General features: G+C 40.4%; 1 protein-coding gene across 1 annotated transcript in view; it reads right to left on the reverse strand.

Annotated features, from left to right (window-relative positions):
• Positions 1 to 457: 457 nt before the first annotated feature.
• The window catches only part of nrip1b (nuclear receptor interacting protein 1b), a 56,709-nt gene continuing 42,083 nt past the window's right edge, over positions 458 to 15,083 (reverse strand). Inside the window, exon 2 of the mRNA XM_038292185.1 lies at positions 458 to 6,402. Coding sequence (XP_038148113.1) covers positions 2,366 to 5,953 — 3,588 coding nt within the window. The 5' untranslated portion in view covers positions 5,954 to 6,402 and the 3' untranslated portion in view covers positions 458 to 2,365. The remainder of the gene's footprint in view (positions 6,403 to 15,083) is intronic.

Below are 15,083 nucleotides of genomic sequence, written 5' to 3' on the forward strand. Positions count from 1 at the left end.
TTTCAGTAATTTAGATTCATACTTGATTTTCTGCACAAAATTAAACTGGGTTAAAATTTAATATTTGTATCAAAGTTTTCCATATATTACACGGGAAAAAAGAAAACATAATCTTTACCAGATGTTTTAAGAAAACCATGTTAAGTCGGCTGAAATGGAAAAACAGAAACTCATACAAAACAGGTCATGCATTTTAGTACTTTATTTTTTAAGATATCAGTGCAAATGAACACCAAAAATGAAAACATAAAAAATGAAATATTTCAGATCTTCACATGTAAAAAGAAAAAAAACCATCATTTTATATATTTATATATATATAGATATATTTGCTGCTACAAACTTATTTCTTAGATGCACAATGCCGATCTATGATTGTACGCCAGTCCCCACTACAACCCCATGCTCCGTCACAGAGCTTTGTTAACCAGTAACAGAAAACAAATTAAATCACAAAAATAGTCAATCCACATTTATTTTTCACACATTTTTCCATCAGCTTGTTCAACATTCTGCTGTTAATAAGGGACTGCTCATATTCTAAGCCGACCTCATGATCTGTGATAAGGAAAAAAAAAAAAAAAAAAAGAGAAAAGAAGACCTATTTTAAGACTTGACATTTTCCCCCATCACCAGTAGGGATACACAGGTAGTTCCCATGCGTCTGCATGCAACAGGCAGCAGTGAGGAGAGTCAGACATTATTACACAACACAGCGCAGGATAGATTATCATTTACCACATAGAGACACATGCAAAGAACAAACCAACCCAAAAAAAAAAAAAAAAAGAAAAGATGGGCATAGTATCCTCTGCCTTTGTATGTACACTTGTACGCATATAATCAGTATTTACATTTCAGGGCATTAAAAACTAGGGCAATATCTTTTTTTTAAACATTACAAAATAGTCATCTTCCATACTGAAAGTACTATTTACACAATTTATTCAACCATCGTGAAAACGTAGTAATAATCGAAGAGACATATGTTAGAAGTATATGTATTAAAAATACAACTAAACGAACATAGCAGAGTGAAACCAAAATAAAGCGCTAAATACCAGATACCCTTTAAGACAAAAAGAGTCTCTGTGATTGGTGGGCAGGTGGGTGCATGTATCCAGCTGCTCTGAAACAAACAGGTACCTGTGGTCTTCTCTTCATCGACATGCAATTCTTTTGATGTGTTATGAGTAAGAGATTCCACAAACATAAAACATATATGCAGAGCACAAGAGTTAAGAAAATAAGAAAAGAAAATCACAAACTACCAAATTCTGAAAAGATAACAATACTGACTTTTTTTTTCATTACATGCCATTAAATTATTATTTTTCTAAAAAATAAAAAGGACACCAAGGGCTCAGTTTCGATAGTGCACACTCCAGGTAGTCTTATATTACATGAAAAAAAGCGCCATGTGCATCTCACTCAATTTTTTTGTGTGCTTCTCTCTTTTTCTTTTTTTCTTCACCAGGATGGTGAGATAAGTCACTCAGACAAAGAAGCCTTTTACTGTTGCTCCAGAAACCTGTTTACACAGCCTTGTTCAACTGTAAGCGCCAAACGCTTTCATGTTGACCCATCTGCGAAAAACTGCACAATCTGCAAACACATTACCCTGAATTTGCACTGTCGAATCTCACCCTTAAAGGTTCAGCACAAAGAAAAGAAGCTGAACACAGTGACTGAATCTCCAATGATAAATTCTTTCCCAACAGCCCTGAATTCTGAGGAAAAGCTAAATAAAGCATTCATAGTGGTAGAATCTGAATCTGAGGGTACTGTGGTGTGACTTCTGTTTTTTCTAAGGTCCTTCTATAATGTGCACAGTTTTCATTAAGAAGCTTTAATTATCTGGGAATGGATTGAACTGAAATCCAATTAAAAATCATTAGGATTTTTTTATTTCTGAACATGCTCAGATGGAGAAAATTTAACACAAGCTCAGTGAGCTATTTTGAATCATCAATAAAACATTTTGCCTGAAATATTCTCTCTAAATATTTGATGAAAGAACATAGGAAAAACTGATATGTGTTCACTTCAGAGATACACAATGAGGAAATTATAAAGGACTTGAAATGTTTCATACTAAAGGTAGTGCAAAGTAACATTGAATGAGTAGGGGATAAAGAATTTAGTACTGTTGGATCATACATGCTAAAAGGGACCACTCTCTTTCCACTTCATGACACAGCCATTTAAAGTCGAGAAAGCAACACACATTTTTATTAATTATTGAATTAAAAATGGAAGTCATTCTCTCATCAAACCAATTTGGCAAAGTACATAAAAAATGAAAACAAGAAGGAGTCAATGGATTTGATTTGACTTCGTGTGTTTTCGTAGTTGATACAACTGTTTAGTGGGACGACTGGCTCAATCCCTGGCCCTCATGGCTGTGCTTGTCATTGTGGCGTGGTGATTGAGGGGTGGAGCTCAGGCTGCGTTCATAGGCGTGCGTGTCATTGACTGGCTCCTCTTTGACTCGGACCACAGGCCGAGCTCCTTCCGCCTGCTCGGGTGCCTCTTTGTTCAGTTGGATGTTGCCCTTCTGCAACATGTAATACAAGATGGGGTTGGAACGTGACAGCCGCGGGGAGTCCGGGTTTGACTCGCAGCTCTCGTCCACGCCATCATTTTCATGACTGCTCCAACGAACGGGGCTCTCAGGCTCCTGTTTGATTAAAGTAGGGGGCTCCCGTTTTTGAGCAACGGGCCATGGAACCGCCTGACGGGTCCACTGGGCTGGGCGGATGGAGTTGTTGCCATCAGGAGGGGTGGGTAGTGGTCTTAGATGATTTGGGAGCCCTGAGTTAAGGGAACCATGGGGGTGCCAGCTAGGCAGGTGGAAGAAGTTATGATTGGTAGGCTGGCTGAGAATGTTACCATTGGCTTTGCCGCTGCCCTGCAGGATAGACGGACTGGAGCCCCCACGCGGCTGCTGGGACAACTCCTTCAAACAGTTGTCAGAGAGCAGCAGCTGTTTCAAAACGTTTAAGCCACGACTCTCTCTGGTTAGAGTTTCACTCAAAGGGCTCCTCGGTGGAAGCTCCTCCTCTTTGAGACTCCTCTGCTGCTCAGGTTCTACCTGAACAGCAGAAGAGACAGACATATTGGTGTTACCGCTGTCCACTGCTCTTGGAGAAGTGATATTGTTCAAGCTGTCTGTGTGTTCAGAGCAGATGCGTCTCCTTTTAGGACTGGGATTTGGATAGTCCCTCTGCTCCTCTTTGACATGTCTGGATTGGGACTCAGCCTGCATAGCAGCACTGGTATAATAGGTAGCAGTCTGTTGTTTAAGCAGCTGGCTTAGGAGCCCATATTTTGCTATGACCTCTGCAGGCCTCGGTTCTGTTTTTAAGTCTTGTTGAGAGTTTGAAAGGGGGCTATTCTCATAAGCATTTAGTCTCTTTACACTGCTCAATTCCTCAGACATAGAGAGAGATGACCCTCGCTCCTCTGTAAGCTCTGATTTGACTTTTACATCCAAAGGGGCATCATTGGAGCTGTCACAGAGGCTGGAGGCAGTGGGGCTCCTCTCAAAGCACCCCCCCTCCATTTCAGCATTTCCTCTGCTACTCCCACTGGGTCTATCTTTGCGGCTGGCTGTAGCACCAGCTGAACCAGTGCCGAGAAGGAGCTGCAACACAGTGCGTCTCTCCAGAAGATTCTCAATTTGCGAAGAAGGTGGGGATGGTTCCTTACGGCTGAAGGGTGTGCTACTGCCTGAAGCTCCATCAGACAGTGGTGTAGGGGTGTTCCTCTTGATAGGAGTATTAAGCCTTTGCAATAGGGCATGAGGCCTGCTTTCATTCACCTCCTGACTCAACCCTTTTCCAGAGGATATAGGTGGGGGTGGGGAAGTTGTGCCACACTGAGCCAGATTTTGTAACAGTTTACTGGCACTGAAGGCTGGTTCTGATGCTTTGTCGGCAGGAAAGGTCTTAGATTTACACAAATCAAGTGGGCTAGACTGGACATGTGGAGAGGGGTGTGAATACGGGGACAGAGCAGCACTTGGGTCACGACTGAATGAGTAGAGGGACTGCGACTGGCCTGCAGGCCTTTCAATTTTGCTTTTTGTTGGGCTCTCTTTCCAAATTGACTCTTTAGGTTGATTTCGTGACATGTTTGCCATAGTTATATCAAGAGGCAAATCTTGTCTACCTGTGCTCTTTGCCATCTCATTATTCCTGCGCTCAAGAAGAAGTTGCATAAGTGTGACCTTAGGTTGGGATTTCAGGTCTGGGTTTATTTCACGCTCCTTGTTCTTGGATGCAATTTGTCTTGATGGATCTGGCTTCCACTTATTTATTAGGGATTCGGTCATTTTGTCCAGTGAGGAAGTGGTAAAGGAGGAGGATGATGAAGACATAGCACATGACACAGAAGATGAAGCCATAGAGGAAGGAGAAAAAGATTTAGTGGAGGCCTGGGTAGAAGATTGAGGAGAGATTGTTACAGGGGGTGAGGAGAACACAGTGGTAGAAGAAGAGTATGTGGAGGAGGAGAAAGAGGGTGTATTTTTGGGCACTGTGTCCTGTAAACTGCTGCGGCCTCTCAGGGAGAGGTCAATGGGAGAACAGCTTGAGTAGGAGCTCTCAGCATCGCTGCTGTCCTTGGTAGTGCTCTTCTCATGGACAGAGCACTCACTGTCTGATGTGACTGAGGAAGAGCCACTTTGTGGAAGAATCCCACTTATTTCCTCTACATGCCCATTCTTGGTCAGTTGCTTCTGGTTGTTGTGGTTGTTCAGCAACAGCAGGAGCAAGCTGCTGCACGTTTGGGGTGGGCGGGTTGGACGTGTATCAAAGCCTCGCTTTTCCCTTGAAGGCAGGCTTGAAGCATGTGGGGGAGTGGGTGGAGGGTTCTGAATGTGGTTTCTCTGCAGCGAGGGGCTCTGAGGACTGGTCACGGCTGTTCGAGGGAGTGTCGTTGTTATTGAGGTTGTTGTTGTAATTCCATTTTGGGGCGATAATGGGCTTACTTGGTCTGAAGGACCCCCCACACTGGGTGGCCTTTTGTCCTGACCATGCTGATGGTTTGCCATGGCAGCCAGTCTTTCACTGGCAGATCTTCCTGAAAGCTGAGCTTTGAGGGCATGCTCCCTTGAGTATTGCTGGAGATGGGCTTCACTGGACAGAAGTAGGGCCAGTTGACTGCAAGCTACGCTGGGCTTTGGTGAGGGTACGGGACTAGAACGTATTTTAACCATGTTGGCCACAGCCTTCAAACGTTCAGCGCAGGACACGGATTCAGCCACTGCGGGAGCTGCAGGAGGGGTGGCGCTGTGTGCTGATCTAGGAGACTCAGGCGGCCTGTCTTGACTGTGGCCCCGGCGACTATAAGGGCTGCTGTTGTGGTTCTGAAGTTTGCTCTTCCTCATTAGGCCTTTAAGGCGACTTGAAGCTGCGCCGTAAACAGGTAGTGGCTCTTTATCCATAGCTGGTGCCTTGGAGGGTGAAGAACACTCACCGGTAGGCTTGTTAGAGTGTTGAGATATTGCTACGCTCTGAAGCCTCGAGCTGAATGACTGAAGTAGAGAAGCCAACAGAGTGCTCTCTCCAGCATGTGGAGATCCCTCCATGGCGCCATTCTGCAGGGTCCCCACTTGGCCATTCAGCTCTACTGGAGGTGAACTCAGTCTTTGGCTCCCTGAATCATTCCATGCCCCAGAGCGCAACAACCGGGCCTTCTTAAGGTGTTGTGAAGAACCTAGTTTGGGCCCGTTAGTTTCAGCCTTAATTTTTGTTGGGTCATGGCTTGGTAGTGGTAAAGGCCCACCCACTTTGTTGCTCTGCTCCTGATTGCTGTTTGAAGCCTCAGATCTCCCACCTGCCGTGGCCCCAGGCCCGGCCACCACTGGATGCATCAGTAAACCTTCCAGATAAGTTAAAACAGCTGAATCCTTGTGTGTCTCAGGGCCAGGCTCCTCCCCATGAGTCATGTTCAATACTCAGATCCCTTCTTATAGCTCAGCAATGCTACTGTTAAATGATAGCTGTCCAAGTCATCTGGTTTACAATGGCAAGCACTTGTAAAAAAAACAAAAGGATATTGTGCTTTAGCAAAGAGAGGATACGAAGATTTAAGGATGGATACACTGGCTGTATCTGATCCCTTTCTGTGGTAGGCTTAGTGTGGTGAAACAGCAACCATGGCTGCAGGAAATCTGGGGCAGGTGAGCCTCCAAGGCATTGTTGTGTGCCTTTAAATGCTACAGGGTCCCAGGAAGGCCAACCTTCTTGCTCAGTGGAAAAGTCAGTGGGACTTAACCATAAAGATTTTAGGGATAATACATCCTTGTTGATATCCAGGGAGTTCCTTCAGCAGGGCTGATGCTCCATTAGTGGCTCCTTAACGCTTTGCAGATCTTGCTGTGAGTAGCAGAGCGACCTAAAGGAATAAGCAAGAGAAGGAGAAAAACAAGAAATCGTGAGAGAAGCAGGGATTTGCAGTGCACTATATCACATTCATTTCCCCACCTTGTCTGCCATCCCTGTTACTTAGCAACATTTCAGACTGACTGCACACGGCTCCTTCTCCTCTCTGCACTCTTCCCTCACAGCCACCCATCAGACGATAAATGTAGATTAGGCTTGATTAGATCCAAATTGAAAATTCAAGCCCAATACCTTGAAAATATTCAGGTCTTGAGCAGCAAGCTTCTCGCGGCAGCATCTTTCAAAAGTGAAGGACCTTATGAGAGCTGTGCATAATCCTTTATGCAGGTTGTCATTTTAGTGGATTATCTCTCTCTACCACCTCCTGCCTTCTATGCACTTCAGTTACATCTCTCACAGCGCAACCCACGGCCTCCATAGAGCAAAAGCCAGCCACCCACCCACCCACATACACATCAACGAGCATTTAAACACTCAGGCTTAAACACCCCAATGAGCATTAATATGAGGATGTACAGTAAGATTCCCTTTAAATAAAATGTATGTACCGGAAAAATTTTTTTAAATCTTAAAATCCCTTAGTCTTATTAGGTCAGTTCTGCCTCATGCGAAAAACACAGAGGAAACTTAAAATAATCGATCTAGTCTAACCATATGGATTCTAATATAGTATAGGAAAAGGTTGATTTGCTGTTTTAGAACATCAGAGGGCATAATGAGGAAAGATGTTAGCGATGACCTTCACCATTTAGGAGTACTTTGATATTGAATGTGTGTCAAAACAAACTAAAGCTTTGTAATCATGGTGAGATTAGCTAACAGTTAGCTGTTAATGATGAGAATGTTGAATTCTGCTTTGTTGCTTTACATCAAGACCAAACTTAAAAAAGTCATCATGGTTTTCATCATGTTGAAAAAACTCTAAATCATGTCACAGACTCTGCATCAAACTGACCATATCAATGTGTTTTTTTTTAATGGCACCATGTTTTTTCTCCCACAATGTTAACATTTCATCACTTTAAGAAATAGAAATGTCATGACAGCTGTGCAAAATGAAACTGTATGCAAAATGACAGTAAAAGTTGTCTAAGTCCAAGTCTGGTTTTAAAATAAGATTGGGTTTTAAGCTTATTGAATTATGGATAACAAATCTAGAATGCTTAAATGAAAAAAAAAATAAATTGAAAGAGAGGAAGTTTTTCCGTTTCCTTATTTATCGACATCTGAAACATGTATAACTTATTTATAGGGAGAACACCTTTTCTCTCTAAAATGTTGGCAAAAAATGAAATCCAAGCTTGTTTCACAGCTTGAATTTCATAACCCTGTAAATTAAGCTCACCTCCCAGACAGGATGATATATTGGGGCAATATATGTTTTTGTCATTTTTATTATGAAATTAAAGTGGAAAAAAAGGCATCAATTGGATTTGATACAAGGAAGTCAGAGATTAGAATATTCAGCTAGATCTCACAGCCCTACAAGGAAAAGTATATTTATTATTTTCTGTTGTCAAAAATATTCATATAGAAATATAAACTAATTTGCACACATCAGTGTTTCTTAAAGTGAAGTAGGGCTTCAGTTTCAGCAGTTATAATGTTTAGCACTGATAGGGACCTCTGCTTGAAAGGTGGGCAAACAAAAAAAAAGGTAAGCAGTATACATATAGAAAATATAAAGACAACAATATAGTATAATAATAACATAAAACTATATTTCAACATTTTTATATGTATTTATTGTTTCATTTTTAAAGATGTATTTATTGAAATATGTTACTATTTATTGCAAATAATAAAATAATTTTATTATCATTTTCTGACATTTGTTTTATAAAACTATTTATATACTGTATATATTTCACCTTGTTTTTATTTTAGTATATTGAGAAATTAAAATAAAAAAATAAGCTAAAGATTTTATTTTGAAATTCATGGGAACATTTATTTATTTATTTGATGGAAGATTCATCATTTATTAGTAAGATTTTTACATCAACCTTGGGTTTTGGTCTTTATGACAGATGTCTGTGATCCTTTAGCTTAAAATCTCTGATTTAAGAAGATCATGGCTTGTTGATATGGAGAGTCCAGTTTACACAAAAAACTACTACGCACGGCGGTGGGGGCTGATGGCATGGGCTGAACAGAAACCACATAAGCACAGGCTTAAAGTTATTGGATCTTTGAATGAAAAAGTATTCAAGAGTTCTGCTTCAGACAGAAACACTTCAATCAAACCAAGACATCAAAAAACAAGAGGGTGCAAAAATCTAGCAGTAAACAACAACAAAAAGACCAGTGGAACCTTAAAAGATCTGGAAATAAATATCTACAAACTTTAAATTAGATTTAATGGAAAAATTGATACTGTTCTGTTACGCTATATTTATCTGAACTTGTGAAGACCAGATGAAGATAACTGTAAAACCCACACAATACCAAATGCACCTCTGTCCGTGTTTTTCAGAAGACGAAAGCTAAATCTACATGTAAAATGTTCTTTACAGTGCTTTTATCCAAGGAGTCCCAAAATGTCTCTCCAATCCGGCATTCATTCAGCCTCAGAACGGATAGTTCCCACATGTGTTAACACTTAATCTATTCTGCCGTTGTGATTACAGTGAAGCCAGAAGCCCTTCATTATGATCTGAATCCAGGGGCTAAACTCAAAGGTGTCAAAACTATTAATTTTTATTACTGCAGTAGACGTATAAATCCTTACCAACTTCCTCAGACTTCATTTTCTTAGTTTTATAACTAAGGTTAACAGTGTCATATTTAACTTTGCATCATCTTGAAAAACTATTTATCTTGGTATGTGGTGAACAACAAGTTGGGGCAGCACCGAATCCAACCACAAAGAAATTAATTGTCTGGATGAAACTAATTGTTTTGATGGCTTTTTTTTTTTTGTTAGAAATAATGAATATGAGCCACGACTAACAAGTCTATTTCTAAAATGTAAGGAGTAGAATTAAAAAGTTGTCAAAAAATAATTACTGCAATAAAGTATAGATAGCCAACATTTCTACTTAAGTAAATTAACCAAGTATTTGTACTTAGTTACTTGATGCCTCTGTCTAAACTACCTCACTAGCATGCATTCACACAATGCAGAGCTCTGCTGATAGGCTCACACTGGAGTCAGGTTTGTTGAAAGCTGCAGAAAGTGGCCCTCGAGATCTGGAGTTTGACACCACTGATCTTTACTGGTATGAATGGGAGGAAGTAATGAAACAAAGCAAAGGTATCACTGTTAGGCAAGATGTGCTCTGCTGTCAGGAGTTTGTGTGTTTTTTAACTTGTTTTACTGGTTGACTCAAAGATCAGGGGCACCTGTCATGGCAGGCTATTGTCATGAGGGCAGAGGCAGCGACACTGGGGTGCACAATGTGCCAGTTGCTATGACAGTGTCAGCTGTTCTGCCCTAGTAGACCTCTGCTCTGAACCCTGTCAGCGTGGTTTCCGTGGATACGGGGCACCTCCGACAGTCCTGGCTACATCTTATAAAGGTTAATTAATACAGAGCTTCCACTCTGGCTCAGCTGCTGTCCTTGTCCTGTCCTGATCTCACCTTTTCTGTCCGCTAAGCAAGCAGCCATTACAGGTCATATAACAGGACAACAGCTCTTCATGGTGAAGAAAGGGACCAGGCCTAAAAAAAGGTAGCATCAGCCTTTCCAAATCAGGCTGAGCATCGTCTCTAAGGGTCAACAGAGGGTAAGGGGTCAGGTTATGTCAATGAGGATGGCTAGATGCCACATTTAATGCCATCTTGAAAATGAACTGGGATTAAATGCAGGATCTAAACTAGTAACCTTACATTTTAAAAGCTTTTATTTTTAACTTCCTCAAACCATGGTATGCTAGTAACATTCTCTAGATATCCCCACAGGGAGCCAAGTGATTCCACCTAGAATGGTCCATCAGCATCAATTACAGTTTAAGAACTTCTCTGAGCTGTTGACCCAATTTTGGTGATGACAAAGAGCCGACCTGGTCACCCTGGACCATCTGACGTCTGTTGTCATGCTAATCTTAGAGGCACTGGATTAGGACTATTTTCCCGCCAGAGGGCTTAACGCTGTTCTACTGGAATAACAGTAATGCCCCATTTGATCAGTGCTGTAAACATGTAAACATGTTTACCTTGACAAAGGCCTGGCCAAAAATGACACCACTAGAACTCAAAGTGAGTAACAGGGTAAAATAGACATGGAAAGGAATTACTTGCATACTCTTCACTACTAGTGGTAAACCCTTGGACTGACGGTTGAACGGGTCTATGCAGTTTATAGACTATTCAAAGCCCTACGGCTGCCATTTCACAAAGCAACGTGAACATGTTTAATCCTTCACATTTCACTGAAAAGCTGTTCTCAATTCTCTAAAGGTTTGGTAAAAAGTTACAGGAAGTTTCTGTCTGACCTGTAATAAATTATTTTCTCTTTCGCTACATTTAATATAAATCTAAAATAGCTGGTCCCTGAGACTAAAGCTCAAGATTCACTAAAATGAATAAAAAAATCACCAAATTTGCGTTGGAGGTTGTTTACTTATAATTATTATTATAATTTTAAGTTATTTATTTAGAGATGGCGAATCTCCAACGATCTTCCATAGAGAAAACATACGTGAAACGGATCATTTTTAAATAAGATCTAAAGGTAAAATAGAGTGAATTCAGGGGTTCCACCTAGAGTGGGGCTCAATAATTGCAGGGTGGGGTAGGATGTGTGTTTGAGGGTTGAAATAACTTGATTACTTGATCTGTTATGGAAATCTTTTTTTTTCTCAATGCATTAATGGCAAGGATGATATCTGTTACAAATAAAAAAAAAAAAGCACGAGGGTCGTTTTTTTGCTTTAGATGACATAATGCTTGAAGGTTGGGAGCGCTAAATTTCACCTGCATACCAAAGTACGTTTGGGAAACAATGTTAAAATTAAGAAAAATTTTGTTGATTTTAAATTTATCTAATATTTCTATAAGAGGTTGACTGGAGATACATTTATTTTCTACTTTAAATGGCCTCCTACCTGACTTTCAGGTGTTAATAATCATTATCTCAATTTGAATAACCAACCAGTGAATACTTGAGATTAGAGATGTTGTCAGGTAGAGGTCTACATCCGTCTCAGCTCGTCTCTAACTAGAAGTTGGCTCCATGATTTGCTGATCTAGATGCATGAGATGCTACTTCAGGTTCTTGTTTAACTGCCCTTAAAACCTTAATATATCAATTTTATTACTAATTTTCAGTCTAACTTTAGCCACTGTCTGTCAGTGAGGTTTCTTTGGGAAAGCCTTATGTCATAGAAGCGATAGCATTTTTAGGGAGGGATTTCTTTAACATTGTCATGTTCAGACAATGTAAGAAATGGCACTATGTCTAAAGCCTTTCACCCACCCTTCAGCCGTTTTCTGCCCAATCAGCCTCATCGTGCGTTGTGTAATGTACAGAGGGTAATGAGGGGCGATCAGCCTCTAACAACCACCTCCCTACCAGGAATAGTAAGGTGGGGGAAAATCAAACATGTTGGAAATTAAGTCGGCCATCGTCAGGTGTTGGTGAGAGAATCCTGCTGATGAAGCAGAGCTACAAGCCGATTCACCAGAACCTCACAGACTGCGCACGTGCAAACAAGGGAGTTCTTCTTCTTCCTCCAGATTTAGCAGAATAGAATAGAAAATCCCTTTAAAGCAAAAGCTTCTAGAAAGCAAAAAATTATAGAAAAAATGGTCACACAAATGTGGACCTTAGAAAATGTATAAGAATAAAATAATAGTAGAGTCAAAATATAAACAATAAAATACTGTACTGTAAAGTGTTTTAACAATATAAAGCTGTGCACCTGGAGAATAAATAACCAATATCCAACTATGGCCATTTTTACAGTTATGGATATTTGAAAATAGCAGTGACTTTAGAGATGTGAAAAATGACAGCAGCATGTTATTTAACTCACTAAGGTAGAAACTGTGCAAAATCAGCATGAATGTAAAAAACGTATTGAGGTTTTCTATAACCAGTGGTGGTTATAGAGTTTTACAGCTTCTGGAGGAAGGATCTGTGATAACGCTCCCTGGTGCATTTAAGGTGCAGCAGTCTGTAACTGAAGGAGCTCTCCAGTTCTGCAACAGCTTCATGCATGGGCTGGGAGACATTATCCAACAGAGATGTTAATTTTGAGGAGTCCGACCTGCGCCATCTCTAAGTGCTGAGCCTGAGGTGTGGTTTTTGTGCGTGCAGAGTGAGCACATAGATCGCATCAGAGCATCGAGTGTAAGAACATACATGGTGAGGTGTGAACTTTTAAACCCTGCGGTTTCGTTGTACCGTTAGCTCTGTAGCTGATTACAATTATTGAAACATACATCGTACAGTAGATGCCCGGCTTTAGTGGGACAGAGAGAAAATGTGGGTCTTTTCTTGTTATGGTTGTATTTCCTCCACTGCAAAGTTGAGTTCCTCAGAAAGCTTTGGTCCAGACCACTTAAATGAATCACATATCCATTCCACTCTATGTATAAACTACACTAAAACCAATGGGGAAAACAACTGTTGGTGACAAATGTACGTGAAACACCTGACCTTATTACAGGGGGAGCTGTCCTCTAGGCCAAGCCCCTAAAGTACTCTCTCCTCATCGTTCCTCACTGAGAATTTGTGATGTGTGCATTACTATTACATTATCTCCTCTGGTGTATACATAGCAAACGACCTCACGCATCTGTTAACATGTCATCTGAATGGTTGTGGCACCCAAAAAGGCTGACCTCCACCCATCCCCCCACAGCGGGCCATCACAGTGCGAGCGAGCAGCTCTACACTTTCTGTGGTGATTATCCATTATCCTTGACAATGTCAGCCAATGACAGAGCAGGCACCGTTCTAAAGTGATTTTTACCCCTATAGTCTGCCACACACACACAAGGGCTGTGGGGTGGTGGTAGTGATGGGCAGGGTGCAGCTTCATCATCTCTTGGCTGGTTGATTCTTCATCTGTTTCTCTCTCTCTCTCTTTCGATCTCCTTCCTGTGCTACTAAGAGGCATTAGCAAAGGAAAGGTCACTGCACTCCAGCCAAGGAATAAAGTACAGGTTAGCATGCTATGTATGAGCCACAGCAGACAGTTTGATGTTGAGTCCGAGCTGAACTTTCTGTTATCAACAGGAGACAATGTTTCCTTCTCCAGGGTCGGTAGTGTAACCATGACTGTTGTTGTCATGGATTAATTGTTGTCCTTCCAGATATCAGGGAGGAGCAGCTCTGGCTGATAGCTGGTTGCTCGTGCTGCCTTTAATTTTAGGTTGCTTAGATAGATTTTCCCACAGCATTGGTTCTAAGGGTTGGCTAAAAGAATTAATCTACATTTTCTGTTCTTGCACAAAAGACAAATTACATTTACAGCTTTCTCATTCTGAATTGAGAAAGCTTCCTGGATGGGAAGCAAAACGTCTTTAAACCTTGCAAACAAAGTCCAGTGGATTGTTTTTAACATTTTTCAGAAGACAAATTAGGCTTTAAAACATAGATTTTTATTGCTTTGCATGTTTGGTAAGCAGCCAACTGGATGCTGGCTACCTGAGCAGTTATAGTTGACCAATTGCTCAACTATAACTAGTTAGGTAGGCCCTTTACTTTCACTCTATGAACAGAGAATATGTTCAAACGCTCTGCTTAAACAGGTGAATTTATAAAAGAAATACTAGAAAGCCAGCAATGTTTACTGTATATTTTCCTTTAGTCGACACGCATGTAGGGGTCAGTATTATTACGGATGCTGCGATACGCGTCACAATACTTGGGCACGTCTTCCACTGTCACTGCCTATGTTTTGTTTTTCTAAAATCAATATTATGAATTGAAAGATCGATATTTTATTGGTCAGCCGAAAATCACCATAAATCGCCAAATCGATTTTTCCCCAACACACCCCTAAAATATATAATTTAATGCAAGAGGTTGATTATATTTCAGTAGAGAGACAAGTTTTTCCGGTTTAAGATTAGTTAGATTATTTCAGATATTTTGGCTTTAGATCCTCAAGTTTAAACCTAAACACCTAAACAAGTGTCTTTACGCTTAATTTTAATAGCAAATACGATTTTTTTTGCCAATAGAATGAATATTTTTACTCTTAAAATAAGAGAATTAGATAATATGCACTTGAAATAAGATGGTGCAAATGTTTTTTTTCGTATTTTAAAAATAGATTGTTTTGTTTGATTGGCAGAGTGTCTCACTTACCACCTAAATTCAAGACAAAAATGACTTATTTAGATTTATATTTTTTGCAGTGTAATAGTGCTTCACGCTATCTCGGCCAAACAATAACTAAAAAGTTGCTTTCTCAGAAAGGAGTGAGAAGTGATTAGCAAACTTTAAACACATTAAAGAGATTTTAAAGATCCAATCTCAATATGAAAATCTAAAATGAAGAGACTGATCAAATTTGAACTTGATTATTCAATATCAGAAAAGATTTTTTTATATTTGGACCAAACTTTGGTGCCTTCTTAATAATGTAGGCGTGGCCACGCCTGCTGCAATCACTCCTCTTTAATTTCACACAAACTAAGTTGCTCAATGACCTTTATTGTCAACGATGGTAACCCATTTAAATGTATGAGTGCAAACAAAGAATTAAACAGGGGTT

This window comes from Cyprinodon tularosa, unplaced genomic scaffold (assembly GCF_016077235.1).
Source record: "Cyprinodon tularosa strain WSP-4 unplaced genomic scaffold, ASM1607723v1 ctg31, whole genome shotgun sequence".
Classification (NCBI taxonomy): Eukaryota; Metazoa; Chordata; class Actinopteri; order Cyprinodontiformes; family Cyprinodontidae; genus Cyprinodon; species Cyprinodon tularosa.